Source organism: Bos indicus x Bos taurus, chromosome 24 (assembly GCF_003369695.1).
Source record: "Bos indicus x Bos taurus breed Angus x Brahman F1 hybrid chromosome 24, Bos_hybrid_MaternalHap_v2.0, whole genome shotgun sequence".
Classification (NCBI taxonomy): domain Eukaryota; kingdom Metazoa; phylum Chordata; class Mammalia; order Artiodactyla; family Bovidae; genus Bos; species Bos indicus x Bos taurus.
The window spans coordinates 48,470,578-48,495,069 of NC_040099.1; the positions used below are offsets into that span (position 1 = coordinate 48,470,578).

The 24,492-nt window shown below is 50.9% G+C and overlaps 1 protein-coding gene across 5 annotated transcripts in view; it reads left to right on the forward strand.

The window, feature by feature from the left end:
- Positions 1-24,492, forward strand: part of CTIF (cap binding complex dependent translation initiation factor) — a 324,670-nt gene that overhangs the window by 111,116 nt on the left and 189,062 nt on the right. For all 5 annotated transcript variants that reach the window (XM_027526349.1, XM_027526350.1, XM_027526346.1 and 2 more), the window contains 3 exons: positions 7,044-7,117; positions 8,165-8,269; positions 16,220-16,295. In XM_027526349.1, coding sequence (XP_027382150.1) covers positions 7,044-7,117; positions 8,165-8,269; positions 16,220-16,295 — 255 coding nt within the window. The remainder of the gene's footprint in view (positions 1-7,043; positions 7,118-8,164; positions 8,270-16,219; positions 16,296-24,492) is intronic.

Genomic DNA, 24,492 nt, shown 5'->3' on the forward strand with positions numbered 1-24,492 from the left:
CTGTGCGTCCCAAATATTTGACTAAGGAGCCTTTCTAAACTTTTTGACCCCCAGGAAACTTTTTAATATCCACTGTTTCCAACAGCGTATTCCATGGACCCCTCCGGCTGCCCTACTTTTAAATGACCAGCCGTCCTTTCCCTCAGTGATTCTGATGTACACTGACATTTGTGAGCCAGTGGCTTAGTGTTTCTAGAACACGCCGGGAGCACACAGTGGATCAGGAAGGAAATCGGCCACTGGGGTGTGCGCTACCCAGGGTTGGTGCAGACTCGTGGGGCACCAGCTGATGAGAAAATGGCAGAACCACAGGAAGGAAGGCTCTTGAGCTGGATCCCAAGAGAGAGAAAGACCGGGGGTGGGCGGGAAGGAGACTTGCTTTCTCTGAGTGCAGGAAGAGCACAGCGGCCCAGCCTGCAATAAAGCCAGTACCTTCGGGAGCTCGGGGTGGCCTCCAAGCCCTTTTACAGACAGTGTCTGAGCCGCACAGCCACACAGAGCCTTGCCTGTGTGCTGTTTTGGGGGGGACCCAGAGGCCCCTGCAACAGCAAGGGGAACAGCCACGCCCCTCACCACCTTCTTCCCTGCCCTGTCTGTGTCTTGGGGGTTTCACGGTTTAAGGACTGGTGCCCAGGGTCAGGAAGATCCCCTGGAGAAGGAAATGGCAACCCACTCCAGTATTCTTACCTGGAGAATCCCCATGGACAGAGGAGCCTGGCACGCTACAGCCTATGGGGTTGCAGAGAGTCGGACGCGACTGAGCGACTAAGCAGCAAGCAGCCCAGGACTCAGGAAAGGGGAGCATCCGGGCCCTTTATGGTTTCAAGGGCTCCGCCTGGACCTGACTCCACATGGCAGGTGGCCCCAGGGTCGCCTGGGCGCTGGGGTGGGTGTGGGAAACCACTAGGTTCCTGGCTGTCAGTTCAGTGGCAGCGGTCACCCGACCAGTGAGTCCTGGCCCCGCTGGGCACCAGCTGGGTCACCGCCTCAGCTTCAAGGGACCCAGAAGGGAGTCTCTGCTGGCTGAGGCTCTTCTCTTCCTGGGCTGAGACTTAAAGGATACAGACTTTGCTTCAAAGAGCCAGGCCCTTTCTCCAGCCCCGGGTGGTAAAAGGTCTCATGCAGTGATTATGCCTGTCACGTCCCATCGCCCAGAACTCTCAGACGCCCAGGTCCTTGTTACGTGCTGCAGTCATTGTGCCAAAGGGAGCAGCGACCAGTAAGTCATCCCCGTCACCAGGATTTGCGCTGTGGGCTTCTCCAGACACGGCCCTCTGCCCTGTTATGACACTGGCCTTAGAAGGTCACCCTGCTATTGTATTCAGCAAGAGAGGCCACAGGCTTGCCCACTGCTCTCAGCACATCCTGTTTAGTGGCCCCAAGAGTCCTGATTCTTGCCCAGCGCCGTTGCCGCCTCCAGGGATGCTGTGCACAATTTGTTTCCCCAGGACCACGGGACGCCAGGGCTCCAGGCCCCTGGTCTAAAAGGGGCTTGCCACTTCTGTTCCTCAGCTCCGAGAATCAGTCATGCTGTGGGGGAGGGAATGGAGGCGGGGGGTAGACCCGAGTGAGGAGTGGAAGTGGAGGGGTGAGATGGAGGCTTCCGCTGGGTGCGGGATGCTGCTGGTTGAACCAGTTTGAGCTGATGGAAGGGTGATGGGGGGACGGTCGAGTAGCAGGGTGTTTGCTGGGGACTGCAGTGGTCTTGGAGTGTTCGGCATTTAAAATAGGGCTCAGGTTATCTCTGTCAGCTCAGGAATAAGTTCTCTGGGTTGCTGTGAGGGTGGGTGGGAATTATGAGGACTCCATGGTGGCTCAGTTGGTAGTTAATCCGCCTGCAATGCGGGAGACCTGGGTTCCATCCCTGCGTCAGGAAGATCCCCTGGAGAAGGGATCGGCTCCCCACTCTAATATTCCAGCCTGGAGAATTCTGTGGACAGAGGAGCCTGGTGGGCTGCAATCCATGGGGTCACAAGCAGTCAGACACGACTGAGCAACTTTCACTCACTCACTCACACACATGAGGAAAAATGTGTGGAGAGAGTCTATAAACTATGAAGTACTGAAAAAAATAGAGGCTTCTCTCCTCCGAATGGAGACGGTACTGCAGCACGTGAAGGGTGGGGCCTCGCTTTACAGAGAATCGCCTGCTCAGGGGCCCAGGGTGTCGCTCCTGCAGCTGCCGCCCTGCTACTCTTTCCCACTGTCAGCCAGCGGGGCCTTGTCGTGGACCCCCAGAATCCAGAGCCTGGTAGGTCCTCTGCCAGGGACGCTGCTTCAGAAGAGGCTGGGGCCTGAGCTTGCGATGCCCAGGCCCCTCGCTCAGTTGGTGCTCCCTGCACAGGGCAGGTGGTGGAGAGCCTCCCCTTTCTGCTAGGAGGGGTGCTGGTCTCATAGCCACCACCTCCAGCCTCCAGCCCAGGAGGGAGCTTTGTGTGCATTTGGACTGCGGTGCTGGAGAAGACTCTTGAGAGTCCGTGGGACTGCAAGGAGATCCAACCAGTCAATCCTAAAGGAAATCAGTCCTGAATATTCATTGGAAGAACTGACGCTGAAGCTGAAGCTCCAATACTTTGAATACCTGATGTGAAGAACTGACTCACTGGAAAAGACCCTGATGGTGGTGAAAGATTGAAGGCGGGAGGAGAAGGGGACGACAGAGGATGAGATGGCTGGATGGCATCATCGACTGGATGGACGTGAGTCTGAGTAAGCTCCAGGAGTTGGTGATGGACAGAAAAGCCTGACGTGCTGTAGTCCATGGGATTGCAAAGAGTCAGATACGACTGAGCAACTGAACTGAACTGACTGGAGGGTTCTCCTCCCTGTGAGGTGCGTGCAGTCCCGGGTGTAGCTGTGGCTTCCCCTCGCTTTTTCATGGTTGTTCTCTCTCCCTCCTATGTTCCTCCTTCTTTCAGGGCCTCAGATCTCAGGACAGTCACTCCATCTCGACATCCTAACCTGTGAATCAGTCTTTCAGGCACAGAGACAGCAGGGGCCTCTGCCTCTCAGGCTGGAGTCTCTTCCACCAGTTGGCAGGCATCGGAGGTGGACCTGCTGTGCCCAGCTTGGCCACTGTGGGGGAACAAGAACAGAAGGCAGGTGCAGTCCAGGAGCTTGAAAGGTAGTTGGGGTCACGGATGAACCATGAGGACATGACGTCAAGTGAAGTAAGCCAATCACAAAAAAGACAAATAGTGTATATTACACTTGTGTGAGGTATTTAGAGTCATCAAAATCACAGACAGAAAATAGAGTGGCTGCCAGGGTCCCTTTCCCCAGGGGAGGGGAAAATGGGGAGTTATCGTTCAATGGATAGACTTCCAGTTTTTCAAGATGAAAGGAGTTACGGGCATGCGTGGTGCTGATGGTTGCACGATGTTATAAATATATTTAGTACCACTGAACTGTGCACTTAAAGTGGCTAAGGTGGTAGATTTTACATTATGTGCATTGGGCCACAATAAAAATGTTTTGGAAAAAATCTTACTTGGGGAGATCTAACATTCTACGGGTGTAAGCGAGTGATGACAGAACAGTGGTCCACTCCAAGGAAACCGAATTTGTAAGACCATCCTGGAGGAGGGCGTGAGCGTCACTCTGGGTGTCGTCTCAGACGTGTGCTTTGGAAGCAGGGTTGGGTTTATTTGATTTTTTTTTATTTTTTTGACCTTCGCTTTAGAAGTCATTTGGAAATGCTACACTTACTGATAATTATCTCTGAGGCCTGGGAAGGGTGTCGTGAGCAAGCCAGTTGACGTCTCAGGAGGATGGAGGCTGTCCTCGTGTGGGGGTTGATTAATATTAATAGAGGTGAGTCGCTCCAGCCGCCTGCAATGTCAAAGCTGCACTTGAAGCGAGCAGGGCACCAGGAGTTGGGGTGGGTGGGGTGACAAGGCAGCTCACAGAAGGACAGGAGGGACTGATGCTGGAGCACAAGGGGCCACCTAATTAGAGGATGTAAATCAGGCCACAGTTGATTGGTGACGTCTGCCACTGGTGGGAGAGGGGTGATCTCAGCACAGGTGCCCGTGAGGAGCCACCCACAGCCACTGGCCCTTCACGCTCAAGTATCTTTTTATTCGAGTACGAGGAATCTGAAGTCCAAAATGGTGACGTAACTTCACTGAGGTCACAGGGGTCATTGTGGCAAGAGGAGAAGGCGTGTGTGAGGAAGACGGTGAAAGTCTCTTGAAGGGTGTGAATAACGGTGGTGGCGGGGTGGGGCAGGGACACGATGCAACCCACAGCAATCACTGAGGAGCACGTGGGCAGCGCCTCGTAGGCCCTGACCAGGACTGAGGGGGTGATGTGGGGGCCGCTGACTCGCCCGCCTGGGGGCCCCTTGACACACTGCTGCTCCCTGTGCAAACCCAGAAGGCCTTCAGGTCACCCGGAACACCTCACCGTGTCCTGCCAGGGCCCCTTTCCACCCCCGGCCGCCTTTTCCAGGGTGACTGCGCCCCTCCTTTTCCCTCTCTCACCTGACACCCCGAACCCTGACTCAGGGAGCCCCTCTCTGCTCCTCAGGAAAGTTGCCCGTGCCTTGGCCCCCCCGTGGCAGCTCGAATCAGTGAGTAGTTATCATGTGTGTGTCATCCCCTGCCGTTCTTCGCCGGCAAGGCCTGGGAAACACCTTTGTGTTTTCAGCGCCTGCCCAGGCCCAAGCCCGGGGAAAGATCTCAAAGGAAGATTTCCTGGTGCATGAGCTTGTGGATCTGAAAGTGACAAGTCTTGGGATAGATCATCATAAAGATAAAGCTGGGGATTCTACCAGGAATCCAACCAGAATGTCACAGCACCCAGAGAAGGAGCATCCAGTTCAGTGGATTCTCACTAACTGGACACACTCGGGAAAGCAGCAGCTAGATTGAGAACAGAAGTTACCAGCCCCCAGGGCGCCCTGAGGCCCTTTTCCAGTTACTGTCCAAATTCCGTCTCCATACATTACTGTGCCTGTTCTTGAACTTTATATAAAATTGGGTCAGCGAGCTGGTGCTCTTGTGTCTAGGTTCCTTTATTCCACTCTGCGTTTGTGGGCTTTATTTCTGTTGTGTATTGTTTTAGTCTGTTTATTCTCACTGCTATGTCATATTCCAGGACGTGAACACACCACGACTGATCTGTCTGTTTCACCTGTTGCTAGGCATTCCAGTGGTCTCCAGTCAGTAGCTGTTATGAATGAGAGTGCTGTATTCTGTGCTGTAAATGACTTCTGAACATCTGTGCACATTTCGGCTGTGTTTGTACCTGGGAGTGGAGTCCTGGGTTATAAGGCATGCACACGGTCAGCTTCAGGAGAGGTGGAAGTATTGTTTTTAAAGAGTGTGGTGATGGAAAATGGACTGTGGGGGTCATGATGTTACCGAGCCAAACTTGGGTCTGCCTTACTAAAACCAATGTACTGATTCTGGGTTGTGGTGAAGCCAGGTGAAGTGAAGTGAAAGTTGCTCAGTCGTGTCCAACTCTTTGCTACCCCATGGACTATGTAGCTATGCAGTCCATGGAATTCTCCAGGCCAGAATACTGGAGTGGGTAGCCTTTCCCTTCTCCAGGGGATCAAACCCAGGTCTCCTGCATTGCAGGTGGATTCTTTACCAACTGATATCAGGGAAGCAAAGTGATGAAGCAGAGTGCAGCGTTTATTACGGTTGCCAAGCGAGGAGTCCAGGCGAGCTAGTGCTTAAAAGTCCCAACATCCCCATAGGCCTTCAGGGAAAGGATTCTAAAGACGGGGTGAGGGAGGGGGGTTGAGGGGTGTGGGATCAGCTCAAAGACATTCTTCTGATTGGTTGGTGGTGAGGTAATTGGGCGTCAGCATCACCAGCCTTCTGGTTCCAGCCCATCTGGAATCTACATGCTTGTGGTCAACATGCAGTTAACATCTTCCACCTGGTGGGAGTTAAGTGTCTGCAGGGCAGCTCAAAGGACATGATTCAGAATATTATCTATAGACCTTGAGGAAGAACTAAAGGTCCTAGCATTTTTTTTTAATGGCTAAACTATTATTATTCTGTCTTGCTTGTGCATTTTCTCATTTCTCTGATTAAATTTACTCTTTGGAACTCGGGAAAGGCCTAGGAGGCTAAAGTCTTTCTACAGACAAGAGGCAGGGGGAGGAACATAGGAGGGGGTTGGGCCTGTTCTGGGAAGGCCCCATAGGGTCCTGCTCAGTTTCAAAGAGGGACAGTGGCATCTGGAGTGAAGACAGGGAACTGGCAAACTTGTGGCAGAGACCATCAGCCAAGGGGCAGATCGCAGAAGCTGGGTCATGTCTGCGGGATGAATCACATAGGGAACATCAGAGGATAAAGACCAGAGTGTTAGAAAAGTTCCTTTGCTGGAATTGTTGGTCCATAGGGGCTTCTTGGGCTTCCCTAGTGGCTCAGCAGTGAAGAATCCACTTAAGATCAAGGAGATGTGGGTCTGATCCCTTGGTCAAGAAGATCCTCCGGAGAAGAAAATGGCAACCCACTCCAGTATTCTTGCTTGGAGAATCCCATGGACAGAGGAGCCTGGTGGGCTACAGTCCCTGGGGTTGCAAGAATCGGACACGACTGAAGCAACTAAACCACCACTGCCTTGGGGGCTTCTTGATGCCGCCTGATTTCGGGGTGTGGGGCTTAATTCCAAAGGAAGTCAGCCTCTCAACAGACCTTCCTGCGTGCCGGGCTCCACAGAGTCCCTGCCTGGGGAGACGCCCCACCATCACACTGGCAGTGCTGGAGGCAGCTCATCAGTGCAGAGGCTTTGAGGAGAGAGCCATGGGCTGGTGCGGCAGAGCCCTGGGGTGCCCTGAACCCGACCACACAGCTCTGCCAAACACTGTCGAAGTGAGGGCCTGTGCCTGGGGGAGGCCAGGGTCCCCCTGACTCATACACGCTGCATACACCTGCCGGGACCCTTCAGCGGCCCCCTCTAATGTCCAGGCTGCTCAAGGGGATAGGGCTCTGCCATCCTCTCTGGGATTGGGCCTTCTGCCCACTTGTTCCATGTCCTGCCTGGGCAAATAACACCTCCCTTTCATCCTCCGTGTCTTCCAGAATGGCAGCAAAGACACCTCTCTGGACATGCTGGGCACAGATATCTGGGCTGCCAACACCTTCGATTCCTTCAGGTGAGCCCCCCTTCCTCTTGTTATGTGTGTGGCTCCAGCTGGGACCCCGGCTTCCTGGTCCTTATTCCCTAGGGACCCTTTGGGGGCCAAGTTCATGTTGAGAGTTCATTGTCCTAGAAGTGGAGCCGGGTGAAGTAGAGAGGATGAAGCTGGAGGAAGGAGGTGAGAGAGAGAAGGAAGGAGACAACTGGGGTGGGGTCCAAGGGAAGGAGAGGAGGAGACGAGAAGAGAAGATGCAGAGAAGAGTGTGAAAGGGAGAGACAGATGCCACCAGTCCGACCCCAGGGGGAGGGGGTGGGGGTGCTGGGGAGGTGGAGGACAGAGGAGAGCGGCAGCTGGTGCATGTTAGACAAACTGGGGTGGAGCAGGGGCTGCCCCAGAGAGAGGGCCAGAGAGAAGGAAGGACTGTCAGTGCTTCCAGCTCTCGGAGGTTTCTGATGGGCCATGCTGCAGGGGCAGGCATTGGCCAGACTTCATGAGGACGTGGGCTCGGTGCCCCTGAAGGGTTTGCTGATGAGCACTTGTCATGGTGTCTGTCCCTTTTGGGAGTGACAGCTCAGGCCACGGATGGCCCTTTAGCTCAGCTGTGCCCCCGGCTCCGGAGCTGGTCAACTCTGGGTGTGCTCCAGGAGCACCTGGCTCTGACTTGCTCAGCATGGAAACGCCATTGGTCTCCCCCCAAGACCGGCACTCGGGGGACTTGGCCCCCTGCTTCCCCACTGACAGACTGAACCTCAGACCTTCCGGTGTTTTACGGGGACCGCTGAGAGCGGGGGTCAGGCCCACACTTGTGTGTTTTATAGGCATCCATTATCTCAGAGCAGGGTTAAAGAAGGGGAAGGCTTCGTAGGCAGGCCCCGGCCCCATGATCCGTGAGCACAGGGCTGACGTGCCAGGCTTAGTTCCGAGCCTGTGGGCCGGTGGGCGCCTCCCCTTCCTGCCCACCCCTTTCTGAGCTGCTTCCCTGCCTGGCGCCTCCCCCAGCGTGTCCCCCGGGGCGTCTTATCTCCATCACTAACAGGACTCGTCCCCTTTCTCGCCCTCTAGTGGTGCCACCTGGGACCTGCAGCCTGAAAAGCTGGACTTCACCCAGTTCCACCGGAAGCTTCGACACACGCCCAAGCAGCCCCTGCCACACATCGACCGAGAAGGGTAAGCGGCAGCCAGGGGCTCTCACAGAGCAGCCAGTGAGGCAGGGGACAGCTGTGTCCCTCCAGGAGCTGGGGCGGTGGATGGCCTTTCCCTGGCAGGCTGATGCCCAGAGAGGCTCACTGGCTCAGACCTGCGCATTCACTGGCCTCTCCCTGGAACCCCCACACCCTTCACTGCCCAGCCCCCGTGAGCCATACTGCCCGGTCCCCTTCCTGACCTCTCACAGTGACCCTGCTTGGCCGTGGTCCAGCGCAGCGCTGAGACCCGCTGATGGAAGCGGAGATCGATGGGTCCACCCCCAGGGTCTCAGGTTCGGGAGGTCTGGGGGGTGGGGCCCAGAGGGCTTCCATGTCTAAGGAGCCCTCAGGAAATGCTGCTGCTGCTCCCCCAGGGTCCCCTGCTCTAAGAACCACTGTGGTCCCTGTTGCTTCTACTCGGTTGTCCCCTTCTTAGTTCATGCATCAGTGTTCACTTCCGCTTTGAAGGATGGTTTCAGGGACTTCCCGGGCAGTCCAGTGATTAGGACTCTGTGCTTCCTCTGCAGGTGAAACAAGTTAGATCCCTGGTCCAGGACTTAAGATCCTGCATGCTGTGTGTTTCGGTCAAAAAAAAGATGGTGTCAGGGCCTGGGCTGACTCTGGACAGGAAAGTGACTCCAGACAGACCTGGGGCGGGGGTGGGGGTGTATGAGACAGATGGTTGCTTTTCTTCCTTATTTTTAAAATAATTTTTGTTGTCGTTCCATCACTCAGTCGTGTCCGACTCTTTGCAACCCCATGGACTGTAGCACGCCAGGCTTCCCTCTCCTTCACCATCTCCCATAGCTTGCTCGAACTCATGTCCATTGAGTCAGTGATGCTGACTTAAAATTCACATAACATAATATTAACCCTTTGAAGGCATTCAACTCAGTGCCATTTAGTACATTGATAATGCTGTGTAACCACCACCTCTCTTGTTCCCAAACTAGATGGTAATCCTATGTTTGAACTTTCTGAGGAACAGCTAAACTGTTTTCCACAGCAGCTGAATATTTCACATTGCCAGCAGCAACATGCAGGGGATCCGATTTCTCCACGTCCTCACCAACACTTGCTCTTTTCCGTTTTCTTTTTAAGTCTACTCATGGCTTTTTATTTTTTCCTTCCACTCCTTACCCATCCACTCTTGTCTCCCTGTCACTTCAGATCTAAATATAACTGACATTCTGGGCTACATTCCTGCATCTCACCTGTCCCGCTGCTAACTCTGCCCACCCCACCCACCTCCAGTGGTCACCCCACTCTTGGCAGTGGTCTCCCTGCAGTGTCAGTGACAAAACCTGGGAGGGAGACGCTGGCATCCTTATTTCAGAGATGAAACGCAGCTCAGAGACGCACAGTAACCTGCCCAGGAACAGAACCTTGATTTAAGTCCTTTTGATACATCCTGTGTTCAGGCTCAAGGATACCAGAGTATCCTTGAATCGGCTTGATCCCCTTGAATTTTTATGTAAAATGACATGCATGTGCATATTTTGGGGGGCAGAGGCCCAGATACTCATATCAGACTTTCCCAGGGGACCCCGTCTTCTCGCCTGTCCTGCCCCTGCTTGTGTGGGTTCTATATGAACTTTTGGGATGGTTTTTGGGGATGGAGAGAGGAGATGCCCTTGAACACGGAGGCATCCTGTTAGGAGGAGATAGTGCCAAGCAGAGACCCAACCTCAGGGCTTCCTTGACCCTGCCTCACTCACACCCGTCCATCTGCTCACCCGCTCACCGTCCCCTGCGTCCTCCCCCTCGGCAGCACTGGGGCCAGTTTCCTCCTGAGCTACTGGACTGCACAGGGCTGGGCCCTCCAGGCTTCTGAGTTTAGGAAAGCTAAGTTGCTCAGCTTAAGTTGGCTTAAAGCTCAACATTCAGAAAACTAAGATCATGGCATTCAGTCCCATCACTTCATGGCAAATAGATGGGGAAACAGTGGAAACAGTGTCAGACTTTATTTTTGGGGGCTCCAAAATCACTGCAAATGGTGATTGCAGCCATGAAATCAAAAGACGCTTACTCCTTGGAAAGAAAATTATGACCAACCTAGACAGCATTTTAAAAAGCAGAGACATTACTTTGCCAACAAAGGTCCATCTAGTCAAGGCTATGGTTTTTCCAGTAGTCATGTATGGATGTGAGAGTTGGACTATAAAGAAAGTTGAGCACCAAAGAATTGATGCTTTTGAAGTGTGGTGTTGGAGAAGACTCTTGAGAGTCCCTTGGACTGCAAGGAGATCCAAATAGTCCATCCTAAAGGAGAATAGTCCTGGGTGTTCATTGGAGGGACTGATGTTGAAGCTGAAACTCCAATACTTTAGCCACCTGATGCGAAGAGCTGACTCATTGGAAAAGTCCCTGATGCTGGGAAAGATTGAGGGCAGGAGAAGGGGATGACAGGATGAGATGGTTGGATGGCATCACTGACTCGATGGACATGAGTTTGGATAGGCTCTGGGAGTCGGTGATGGACAGGGAGGCCTGGGGTGCTACAGCTCGTGGGGTTACAAAGAGTCAGCACGACTGAGCGACTGAATTGAACTGAACTGACCTTTGCTCAGGTCAAGTTCAGGAGCTGGTTTTCTGCAGAAGTGATGCTCCTGCCTGCCCTGAAGTGGGGGCCGGTCGGAGCTTGCAGTGTGCCTTGGGAAAGGAAGGAGCAGTTTGCACCTCTGAAGCCTGGTCACAAGGCCGGCTGGGTCCCCAAATGGTGAGGAGCACACAGAGTATACAATACAGTCCCTTCCCAGAAGTATTGTTGTCCACTCTACTGTTAAAAGGAGACATGAGCCCATTCATAATTGAGACTGTGCGTACACGCTCAGAGTACACAGGTGCGAGTTAAATAAAGTAAATGAGAGCGGGGCCGAGAAGCCAGCGGTGGAGGGGGGTTGATGCACAGTCTGGGGAAGGCTTCCGAGAGAGGTGGCGTTTCCCTGGACGTGCCCATCTCTCCTCTTTGCCCTGGGAGCACATGGATGGTGAAACCACTGGGAAAACTGAGGCCCAGAGGACAGAAGTGATGACACTACCTCATGGACTGAGTCTGTCCAGTGGGGATCGAGTGGTGGAGTCAGGTTTTCCGAAGGTGTCTGCACCAGTTCATGCAAATTAACAGCCTAACAAAATACAGTTTGGCAGCAGTAACAAATGACTGTCCAGGGAGAGAAAGGTTCCCCTATTGCTGAGGGCCCTTGTCCCTTGTGGATCTGGAAGAACCGGCCACACCCACTCATCACCAGGCTTACTCACTGGGAGGAGCAGCCCAGACTTGCTGACAATCTCCCCACCCTTCACCAGACACCTGGGGTGTGTGTGTGTGTGTGTGTGTGTGTGTGTGTGTGTGATACCTGGGGTGTGTGTATGTGTGTGACACCTGTTGTGTGTGTGTGTGTGTGTGTGTGTGTGTGTGTGTGTGACACTTGGGGGGGGTGTGGGTGTGTGTGCATGCACGCTCTGTCATGTCCGACTCTCTTTGGCCCCATGTACTGTAGCCCACCAGGCTTCTCTGTCCATGGGATTTCCCAGGCAAGAATACTGGAGTGAGTTGCCATTTCCTCCTCAAGGGGATCTTCCCCACTCAGGGAGCGAACCTGCGTCTCCTGGGTCTCCTGCATTGGCAGGTGGATTCTTTACCACTGGCTCTCTGGCCAAATCCCATCTCTCTTGGGTTGCTGGAGAGTTTGGGTGCAGCGCCCCGTGGCCACCTTGTGGCTGAGCCAGGGGCTGCGTTGCCCCTTAGGGTCTGGCAGTACTGGGGATGCACTCGACAGGCCCAGCCTCTGCAGCAGCCCTTGGAAGTAGGGTCCCACCCGGTTGCCAAGGCTTCCCGCAGCCCGCGTTTCCATGGAGGGACAGAAATCAGAGAAGGCTGTTGCCTTGGAAACCCTGTTGGCAGCAGTGACTCAGCTGGTCTGTAGCCACCTTAAGACCTCCTCCAACCTGCCTGGCCCTCCAGGGAGTTCTGAGCCCCAGACCTAGGGAGACAGCAGCCCTTCCTGCCCATCGGACCCTAGAGGCTGCTGAGGTGAGAATTAAAGGGCCAGGCAAGCTAGGCAAGTGTCTGAGGGGGACTGGAGTCAAAGATGCGGTCCCTGCGCACCTGACCTGGGGGTGGGAGGTCAGCCATTCCTGCCGGCCAGAGTGCCCGGTTCCCTCCTTCCGCGCTGCCAGGACTCAGGGAACACAGGTGACTGCGAGCAATCGGTGCCTTTGCGGGCCAGCATGTTTCTACCAGGCAGAGTTGTTAGCTGAGAGGCATGTTTCCAGACCTCTCTCCAGCTCTGCAGTCCTGCACCATCACCACTAGGGTGGGGCCGGAAGGGGCAAGAAAGTCCCCTTACACCCCTCTCCCACCCCAGCTGCACCGGCCGGAACCCGCGCTGTGCTTCCAGAGCGGGCCCTGCAATTCCTCTTGCCCCTGGGCCCCGCCCTTGCCCCCCACCCACCTCCCGCTAGAACCCGGACCTCCTTGCTGGCTGCGCGCGGTGTTTCGCTCCAGGCCTCCGCCTGGGACGTTCTCCCAGATGCTCTGCTGGGCCAGCTCCCCTCCCAGCTCCTCTCCCTCCGCCCCCGGCCGCTCTGGGTGCTGCTCCTCTGAGCTCCGCTGCTTTTCCTGCCGGCCTGTGACCCCGAGGGCCCAGCCCGAGACAGAGCCCCCAAGGACAGAAGCGTGTGTTGATGGGGGCGTCGACCATATCCCCCGCCCCGTCCCTCTGACCTCCCCCAAGCCCTGCTGGGTTTTGCAGCCGCCCCCCCGGTTTCTCTTCCTTGGGGATCCAGGGCTCCTCAGTCTGTAGGACTTGATAACACGTATCTCGTGCTGCCCCCTGCTGGTGCTCAGGCTCAGCGCCCTCTTAGTCCGAGTTGAGGACTCCTTGGACCTGTGAGCCCTTTGAGGGCAGGAACCACGTGGGATTTATTTTCCACGACCCCAGGAAAGGTTGGCAGATCCCCAAACACAAGAGATGCTGTGAAAATATTTGATGAAATAAACTAATTGCTCTGAAATTTGAGAGTTGCATTAACTGCAGCTGGAAAATGCTGCCACCAGCCCATTGGGCAGCTCTTGCCACACCTGGGCTAATAATAATACGTTTCTCTGTTGGCTCAGTGGTAGTAAAGAACCTGCCTGCCAATACAGAAGGTTTGGGTTCGATCCCTGGGTGGGGAAGATCTCCTGGGGAAGGAAATGGCAACCCACTCCAGTATCCTTACCTGGGAAATCCCATGGACAGAGGAGCTTGGTGGGCTACAGTCTACCAGGTTGCAGAGAGTCAGACACGACTTAGTGAAAAAACCACTGCAGAAGTAGTAACTAATACTCACTAGGCTCTGAGCACACACCAGTCCCATTCTAACTGCTTGCCGCCCATCGTCTAAACTCGGCACAGTTTCAGGAGGTAAGAACTATTATTATTTTCACTTCAAAGGATGATAAGCTTGCAGAAAAATTGAGTAACTTGCATGAGGCTGTGTTGGCTCTAGAATCTGTGCTGTTGTTAGACGCTGCGCTGCTGCTCAGCCCCGGTGACGATAATAACAATGACAGAAATAGTGGTAGCAGTATTCCTAGTAGCACTAATATTTTTACCTTGTTATTTTATTATGATTTTACTTAATTATTGCCTGTATTTACTGTTACAATATATTCTGTTCATTTATAATGTTCATTTATAATAGTGTTTACTATATGCTGGGCACAGTTCTAAGCACTTCAGTATATTAACTAATTTGATCCTCCAACTGCCATATGATGTTCAGTTCAGTTCAGTCGCTCAGTCGTGTCCGACTCTTTGCAACCCCGTGAATCTCAGCACACCAGGCCTCCCTGTCCATCACCAACTCCCGGAGTTCACTCAGACTCACGTCCATCGAATCAGTGATGCCATCCAGCCATCTCATCCTCTGTCGTCCCCTTCTCCTCCTGCCCCCAATCCCTCCCAGCATCAGAGTCTTTTCCAATGAGTCAACTCTTCGCATGAGGTGGCCAAAGTACTGTAGTTTCAGCTTTAGTATCATTCCTTCCAAAGAAAGCCCAGGACTGATCTCCTTTAGAATGGACTGGTTGGATCTTCTTGTGGTCCAAGGGACTCTCAAGAGGCTTCTCCAACACCACAGTTCAAAAGCATCAATTCTTCAGTGCTCAGCTTTCTTCACAGTCCAACGCTCACATCTATACATGACTATTGGAAAAACCATAGCCTTGACTAGATGGACCTTTGTTGGTAAAGTAATGTCTCTACTTTTGAATATGCTATCTAGGTTGGTCATAACTTTCCCTCCAAGGAGTAAGCATCTTTTAATTTCATGGCTGCAGTCACCATCTGCAGTGATTTTGGAGCCTAAAATATTAAAGTCAGCCACTGTTTCCACTGTTTCCCCATCTAGTTCCCATGAAGTGATGGGACCAGATGCCATGATCTTCGTTTTCTGAATGTTGAGCTTTAAGCCAACTTTGTCACTCTCCTCTTTTACTTTCATCAAGAGGCTTTTTAGTTCCTCTTCACTTTCTGCCATAAGGGTGGTGTTATCTGCATATATGAGGTTATTGATATTTCTCCCAGCAGTCTTGATTCCAGCCTGTGCTTCTTCCAGCCCAGCGTTTCTCATGATGTACTCTGCATATAAGTTAAATAAGCAGAGTGACAATATACAGCCTTGACGTACTCCTTTTCCTATTTGGAACCAATCTGTTGTTCCATGCCCAGTTCTAACTGTTGCTTCCTGACTTGCATACAGATTTCTCAAGAGGCAGGTCAGGTGGTCTGGTATTCCCATCTCTTTCAGAATTTTCCACAGTTTATTGTGACCCACACAGTCAAAGGCTTTGGCATAGTCAATAAAGCAGAAATAGATGTTTTTCTGGAACTCTCTTGCTTTTTCAATGATCTAGCGGATGTTGGCAATTTGATCTCTGGTTCCTCTGCCTTTTCTAAAACCAGCTTGAACATCTGGAAATTCACAGTTCATGTATTGCTGAAGCCTGGCTTGGAGAATTTTGAGCATTACTTTACTAGCGTGTGAGATGAGTGCAGTTGTGCGGTAGTTTGAGCATTCTTTGGCATTGCCTTTTTTTGGGATTGGAATGAAAACTGACCTTTTCCAGTCCTGTGGCCACTGCTGAGTTTTCCAAATTTGCTGGCATATTGAGTGCAGCACTTTCACAGCATCATCTTTCAGGATTTAGCAATTATCCCCATTTTACTAATGAGAAAACTTAGGTACAGAGAGAAACAGTGACTTGTGCAGCATCACCCAGTTAGTAAGTGATAAAAGGCTCCAACTCCTGAAGTCTGGTTCCAGAGTCTACACCTTTAAATATGGGGAAGACATGGACATATGCTAGTGAATCCGGGCCAGCACCTCTAGCCTGGAGGTATGCCCACCCACAGCAGATGTGCAGACAAAACGGGATTGCTGGACTGGCCCAGTAGCAGTCCCAGGAGAGAGGAAGCTGAATGGGGGCCTGTGTGACCTCAAGAAAGTTGCTTGGTCTCTCTGTTCAGTTGCTTTCCCGTTGGTGTAACTGGGCAGGATGATGGGCTTTGCAGGATCTGGGATACACATACACTTTGGGGCGTTCATTGGCAAGGAGTTCAGCATCTTTGTCTGGAAAGATAGAGGGGAACTCTGGTACCCTTCACCCTCCTAGGGGTGGGACGTCATGTTAGTGCCCCCACCCCACCCCCAGGCCCCACATTCTTGCCTGCATCCAGTCCTTTGTCCTCAAGGAAGGTCTGTGTCCCCAGGCCTGAGGAAGGAGGGTGGCGTTTGCTCCAGGTGGGAAAGGGCTGATTCTGCAGCCTTGAGAAGGGCAGGACCGGGTCTCTCCCAATCGTCTCTGCTCTTCCTGCTTGCTGGGCTGGGACACAATGCTTGAGTGAGCAGTCCTTTCAATGCCATTATGTCTTTTCTGGCCCAGGTGTGGAAAAGGGAAGCTGGAAGATGGGGACGGAATCAACCTGAATGACATCGAGAAGGTCCTCCCAGCCTGGCAGGTAGGTACAGGGGCAGCGTCTCCAACAACAGCCCTCCCCCTGCCCGCAGCCTGGACAGGGCCTGAACACGGCGCTGGCCCCTGGCTCTCGCAGGGTACAGCTGGATGTACTGTAACAGTAGGTGGGCCAGGGCGGGTACCCGCCTTGGTACAGAGTGTCCCATGGTGATGTGTGTGTGGCAGCCTGCACTCAGATGCTGGGGGAGGATGGATGAAATGGCCGGTGCCCTGCAGCCCAGCGAACTGGGAAGTTTTTGTTCCTTGACCTGAAACGTCTGAGGTGAGGCAAACTGCAGTGTTCTGGTGGAACTGGCAGGGCTGCTTCGGTTCCCAATGTGGTCAGGGCTATTTTTAGGCCTGTGGACTTGTCCTACCAACCTCCAGGTGTCTGCTGCACTTGCTGATTTTGTCATTGATTGGACTCCTTTTCCTGAATGGGGCCAGGCTCCGGAACAAAAGGATTTACTTGGCACAGAGACAGTGAATCCAGGTCCCTAGAGGCTTCTGGTGCTGGGCTTTGAGCATACATAGTAGGAATGTAGCTGCTTCTGGGAAAGAGGCAAGACGTCTTGCAGAGAAGAGGAGGAGCTGGGTGACCGGGCTCCGTGGTGGCCTGCCATGCACGCACCATGCCGCCCTTGCCTGCTCTCTCCTGAGTCAGTCTTGGTATGTCACCTGCATCCATTCTTCTCTTCCCTCTCCCTTTGATTCTTTCCTACTTTGTTGTTGAGTGATTATGGGCCCATTAACGGGAGGTGATAGAATGTATAGTCAAGGCCTCAGCAATCTGACTAGGATGTGACTTGGGCTCGGTTTTCCTTGTGTATGTATCAGTTCAGTTTAGTTCAGTTGCTCAGTCGTATTCGACTCTTTGCGACCCCATGGACCGCAGCATGCCAGGCTTCCCTGTCCATCACCAACTCACGAACTCCCAGAGCTTACTCAAACTCATGTCCACTGAGTCGGTGATACCATCCAACCATCTCATCCTCTGTCATCCCCTTCTCCTCCTGCCTTCAATCATTCCCCAGCATCGGGGTCTTTTCAAATCACTCAGACTTGATTGAGCTTCTTGGATCTGTAGGTTCGTAGCATTCATCAAATTTGGAAACATTTCAACCATTATTCTCCTCACTTCCACTGGAACCCACCCACCCACTATAATTCTAATTGTATGCATGGTATGCGTCTTCATATTTTCCTGTGGCTCACCAAAACTCTGCTTTTTTTTTAAATGTGTCAGGCTATTTTGAATTTGTTTATTTATGGCTGCGCTAGGTCTTCACTGTTGTGAAAGCACAGGCTTCCTCTAGTTGTGGCAAGTAGTGGCCGCTCTCTAGTTGCGGTGCTCAGGGTCAGCAGCTGCTGCACACGGGGTCTAGAGCGTGGGCTCAGTAGAGTTAGGGTGCATGCGTTTAGTTACCCCCCAGCATGTGGGATCTTCCTGGACCAGGGATTGGACCCATGTCCCCTGCGTTGGCAGATGGATTCTTAACCACTGGACCAACTGAGAAGTCGTCCACGTATTTTTTAGTCTTTTTCTCTGTTTCATTTTGGAGTTTCTATTGCTCTGTCTTCAAGTACACAAAGTTTTTCTTGTAGTGTCTAATCTCCTGTTAATCCTGTCCTGTGTATGTTTCATCTCAGACATTATGTGGGTCATCTCAGAAGTTCAGTGTGGATTTTTTTGTATTTATCTTCTATTTCTGGCCTCTTCATGCTCATGCTTTCTTGTGTCTTCTTGGGCATATGGGATATTTGATTGTAGCTGTTTTAATATCCTCTACTAATTCTGCCATCCATGATGTTTGACAGTCTGTTTCTGTTCATTGATTTTTCTCTTGAGTATGGGGCATATTTTTCCTTACATGCTTGGTAATTTTATATTAGATGCAATATACTAAGAATTTCACATTTTTGGGTATTGGACATTATTATTATTATTTGTTAAAATATTTTGACCTTTATTCCAAAATACAGTTCAATAGAATAGAGTTTGATCCTTTAAAGGCTTGCTTTCTAAGCTTCGTTAGGTGCGAAACCTTTCAAGCAGATTTTGCTCTACTGCGCAGCCAATAGTCTTCTGAAGTTGCCACTTGCTGCCTTATGTCCTAGGAGGCATTTCCACCATGTTGGCTGGGAATACAGACTACTTCCAGCCACGTCTGATCTTAGGGGATTATTCCGTCAATTCACTGCAGGTAGCTTTTCACCAACCCTGGAAGTTTCCTCACACACGTGTGAAATTTGTGCTTAGCCTACAATTTCTGGATTTTGCTCTGTGGTCAGTTTTATCCTCTCTGGTTCTCTGCCTTCCAAATTCTGGTGGCCTTGCACTCCCTGAATTTTGAAGTCTGTCCCCTTAACTTATTGAGACTGTGGGACTCTGTTTGGACTCCTCCCTGCCTAGTAGATTGGAAACTCACCGGGCACCAGACTGGGGCATGCATAGGGTCACCTCATTATAAGGGAAAGTGTGGTGACTTTACAGTGGAAAAACCTGTCAGGCTCCAGCCTGACCAGGCGATCTGAGCTAGCATCATTAGTGTGGGATGGGTGGACACCTTGTGCCCCTGCCGTGCTGCACAGAGAAAGCCCGGCATCATTCCTGGGGTTTTCCTGCCAAGAAAACACAGCCTGCGTCTGGTCCCGAGGAACCAAATAGAAGGGCCATCCTTTAAAACTGCTTGGATATGAAAGACAGAGAAAGACTGCGGGGTCTTCAAGAGTAGAGAGAATTGAAGCGGCAGACGCCAAAATGCAGTATGTGTTCCTTTCTGAGATCCTGGACCAAAAAGCAATAGAGACCTTGTTGGACAACGGAAGAATGTGAATTGGGGTCTGTGACAGTACTATTTCTTAGATAGAAGTGTCCTGACTTAGGGGCAAATGGCAACCCACTCCAGTACTCTTGCCTGGAGAATCCCAGGGATGGCGGAGCCTGGTGGGCTGCACAGAGTCGGACACGACTGAAGCGACTTAGCAGCAGCATGACCGTTAGATGGATGAGTGTTTTTGAGAAACACTCACTATGATATTTGAGGGGTATGTGACCTCATGTCTGCAATATGTCCTTGAATGGTTTAGAAAAGTATGAGTCATGATGAGTATGTGGATCCACAGATAGAAGGAGTGGCAGGCGTGGTGCAGTCTTAGCAGTCGGGGAGTCCGAGTGAGGAGGATGGGGATGGGGTGGGGATGCTCTGTGTACTGATTTTGCTCGGCCTAAGACTGAGTCACTTTCCTGTGTTTGAAAGAGAACTAATGAGTAGGGCCTAGGATGTGGTGTGTAGGTCAGAGGCACAGAGTATCTGCTAATGAAATACCCTCTGCAATAATGAAATGGACCCTGGCAGATCCGTACTCAGTCCTCATGGTTAATATAAAGCAAACCCTGGTGCCAAAGACAAAAGGTAAAATACTCAGAAGTCGCTGCCTTATCACTCTGTTCCTAAACGCCTACAGTGCCTGTTATTGGTAGAAAAAATACATTTTCAAGGCGCTGGTGTAGGTGAGGGGCACCCCCTGCCCTGGGAGCAGTGCTGACCGCTCAGTGGCCCTGGAGCCAGAGGCCTGGGGCATCCTGGAAGTTACAGGTGTGACCGTACCTCCTGTTTGGGGACTGTTTGCCAGCTCCTTGGGGAGCAGAGTGGAGGGCCTCGCAGTCCTCCTAGAGTGGAGAGGAGAGCTGGGCCCTTACTTGGGGAAGGGGAGGTGCAGCGAATGCAGAGGTGAAGGGCTTGATGTCTGGACCTCATGGAATCCTGGCCGTGCCACTGAGTAGCCAAGGAGTCGGGCTAGTTACTTAGCCTGCTCTGCCTGTTTGCTCCTGTGTACGATAAGATAATGAGAGTGGAGTTCCTGGGGTTGTCCAGGCAGTTGAGCACGTAAATTCACGGGAAGCACTGAGAGCACTGCCTGGATCGTGGTAGGGGCTCCCTCTGCCTGTGGACAGGCTGTGGGCCCCCCTTTGTTAGGAGGTTGGAGAGGGAACAATTTCCTGTCCCCCACCCAGCGTGTGCATTTGTCCTGGGTGGCCTGCCATGAAGAGCGGACACGTTGCGTCAGAGGTCACGAGACTCACTTTCGAAGCATCCGCCACAGACGTGCTGCGTGACCTTTCCTCCGTGGGCCTTGGTTTACTCACCAGTAAAACGACGCAGTTGGATTAGATCAGAGGTTTGCAAACTGTAAATCTCTGGAGTTTTCCAGAGCTGTCTCGGGGGCTCTGCTGGTCGGGGGAGTGGGGCAGCTGAAGAAGCAGGCTTCAAGGGGCCCCCGCTCAGCCCCACCCAGAACGGCTCTGCCTGTGTCTCTAAGTGAGTCTTCTATGAATGGTTTCATTTAAAGAAATGGCTCCCTACTAAGCAGATTTTAAAAATCATCAGATGAAGGTCTCACTCAGGTTTCATACCCTAGGGTTTACCCTCTCTTAGGAACAATCCGTCAGCAAGCATTCTTGGTCTCCAGGGCCCTTGTGGGACATAAGTTTTTAGAGGTGCCGGGTTGGAGGTCTTCACCTCTCGTCTCCATTGCGAGTCAGGATCCACACAGTGGATGGGCTTTGATATTCGTAACTTACCTACACCACACACACACACACACACACACACACACACACCATACACCACACACCACACACATCACCCACACCCTGAACCTGCTTTGCCCCCAGGAAACCACCAACAGTTAAGTCTCTGAGTGGCTTTCTGGGTCTTACCCTAGATCCACTGTATTAGTTATCTTTTGAAAGCAAAAGTGTTAGTCGGTCAGTCGTGTCCAACTCTTTGTGACCCCATGGACTGTAGACCATCAGGCTCCTCTGTTCATGGAATTCTTCAGTCAAGAATACTGGAGTGGGTTGTCATTCTCTTCTTCAGGGGATCTTCCCAACCCAGGGATTGAACACAGGTCTCTGCATCGCAGGCAGATTCTTTACCATCTGAGTCACCAGGGAAGCCAAGTTATCTACCGCTGTGTAGTCAGTTCAGTTCAGTCCAGTCACTCAGTTGTGTCCGACTCTGCGACCCCATGGCCTGCAGCACGCCACACCTCCCTGTCCATCACGAACTCCCTGAGCTTACTGAAACTTATGTCCAGAGCCGGTGATGCCGTCCAGCCATCTCATCCTCTGTCATCCCCTTCTCCTCCTGCCTTCAATCTTTCCCAGCATCAGAGTCTTTTCCAGTGAGTCAGCTCTTTGTATCAGGTGGCCAAAGTGTTGGAGTTTCAGCTTCAGCATCAGTCCTTCCAATGAATAGTCAGGACTGATTTTCTTTAGGATGGACTGGTTGGATCTCCTTGCAGTCCAAGGGACTCTCAAGAGTCTTCTCCAACACCACAGTTCAAAAGGATCAATTCTTCAGTGCTCAGCTTTCTTTATGGTCCAACTCTCACATCCATACATGACTACTGGAAAAACCATAGCCTTGACTAGACAGACCTTTGTTAGCAAAATAATGTCTCTGCTTTTTAATATGCTGTCTAGGTTGATCATAACTTTCCTTCCAAGGAGCAAAAATCTTTTAATTTCTTGGCTGCAGTCACCATCTGCAATGATTTTGGAACCCCCAAAAATAAAGTCTCTCACTGTTTGCATTGTTTCCCCATCTATTTCCCATGAAGTGATGGGACCAGATGCCATGATCTTAGTTTTCTGAATGTTGAGTTTTAAGCCAGCTTTTTCACTCTTCTCTTTCACTTTCATCAGGAGGCTCTTTAGTTCTTCTTCACTTTCTGCCATAAGGGTGGTGTCATCTACATATCTGAGGTTATTGATATTTCTCCCGGCAATCTTGATTCCAGCTTGTACTTCTTCCAGCCCAGCGTTTCTCATGATGTACTCTGCATATAAGTTAAATAAGCAGGGTAACAATATACAGCCTTGACATATTCCTTTCCCGATTTGGAACCAGTCTGTTGTTCCATGTCCAGTTCTAACTGTTGCTTCCTGACCTGCATACAGATTTCTCAGGAGGCAGGTCAGGCAGTCTGGTATTCCCATCTCTTTCAGAATTTTCCACAGTTTCTTGTGATCCACACAGTCAAAGGCTTGGCATAGTCAATAAAGCAGAAGTAGATGTTTTTCTGGAACTCTCTTGCTTTATTGATGATCCAGTGGATGTTGGCAATTTGATCTCTGGTTCCTCTGCCTTTTCTAAAACCAGCTTGAACATCTGGAAGTTAACAGTTCATGTACTGTTGAAGCCTGGCTTGGAGAATTTTGAGCATTACTTTACTAGACTGTGAGATGAGTGCAATTGTGCAGTAGTTTGAGCATTCTTTGGCATTGCCTTTCTTTGGGACTGGAATTAAAACTGACCTTTTCCAGTCCTGTGGCCACTGCTGAGTTTTCTAGATTTGCTGGCATATTGAGTGCAGCACTTTCACAGCATCATCTTTCAGGAGTTGAAATAGCTCAACTGGAATTCCATCACTTCCACTAGCTTTGTTCATAGTGATGCTTTCTAAGGCCCACTTGACTTCACATTCCAGGATGTCTGGCTCTAGGTGAGTGATCACACCATTGTGATTATCTGGGTCATGAAGGTCTTTTTTTTTTTTCTGTGTATTCTTGCCACCTCTTCTTAATATCTTCTGCTTCTGTTAGGTGCCTACCATTTCTGTCCTTTATTGTGCCCATCTTTGCTTGTCATGTTCCCTTGGTATCTCTCTAATTTTCTTGAAGAAATCTCTAGTCTGTCCCATTCTATTGTTTTCCTCTATTTATTTGCATTGATCACTGAGGAAGGCTTTTTTATCTCCCCTTGCTATTCTTTGGAACTCTGCATTCAAATGGGTATATCTTTCCTTTTCTCCTTTGCCTTTTGCGTCTTTTCTTTTCTCAGCTATTTGTAAGGCCTCCTCAGACAACCATTTTTCCTTTTTGCATTTCTTTTTCTTGGGGATGGTCTTGATCCCTGTCTCCTGTACAATGTCACGAACCTCCATTCATAGTTCATTAAGCACTCTATCTATCATATCTAGTCTCTTAAGTCTATTTCTCACTTCTACTGTATAATCATAAGGAATTTGATTTAGGTTATACCTGAATGGTCTAGTGGTTTTCCCCACTTTCTTCAATGTAAGTCTGAATTTAGCAATAAGGAGTTCATGATCTGAGCCACAGTCAGCCCCTGGTCTTGTTTTTGCTGACTGTATAGAGCTTCTCCACCTTTGGCTGCAAAGAACATAATCAGTCTGATTTCAGTGTCGACCACCTGGTGATGCCCATGTGTTGAGTGGTCCTTTGTGTTGTTGGAAGGGGGTGTTTGCTATGACCTTTGCATTCTCTTGGCAAAACTCTGTTAGCCTTTGACCTGCTTCATTTTGTACTTCAAGGCCAAATTTGCCTATTACTCCAGGTATCTCTTGACTTCCTACTGTTGCATTCCAGTCCCCTATAATGAAAAGGACATCTTTTTTGGGTGTTAGCTCTAGACGGTCTTGTAGGTCTTTATAGAACCCTTCAACTTCAGCTTCTTCAGCGTTACTGGTTGGGGCATAGACTTGGATTACTGTGATATTGAATGGTTTGCCTTGGAAACAAACAGAGATCATTCTATCGTTTTTAATATTGCATCCAAGTACTGCATTTCAGACTCTTTTGTTGACTATGATGGCTTCTCCATTTCTTCGAAGGGATTCCTGCCCGCAGTAGTAGATATAATGGTCATCTGAGTTAAATTCTCCCATTCCAGTCCATTTAGTTCACTGACTCCTGAAATGTCGATATTCACTCTTGCCATCTCCTATTTGACCACTTCTAATTTGCCTTGATTCATGGACCTAACATTCCATGTTCCTATGCAGTATTGCTCTTTACAGCATCGGACTTTACTTCCATCACCCATCACATCCAGAACTGGGTGTTGTTTTTGCTTTGGCTCTGTCTCTTCATTCTTTCTGGAGTTATTTCTCCACTGATCTCCAGTAGCATATTGACTTACTTTCTTGTCTTTTCATACTGTTCATGGGGTTCTCAAGGCAAAAATGCTGACGTGGTTTGCCATTCCCTTCTCCAGTGGACCACATTTTGTCAGATCTCTCCACCGTGACCCATCCATCTTAGGTGGCCCTACACGGCATGGCTCATAGTTTCATTGAGTTAGACGAGGCTGTGGTCCATGTGAGCAATTTGATTAGTTTTCTGTAATTGTGGTTTACAGTCTGTCTGCCCTCTGATGATCGGAATAAGA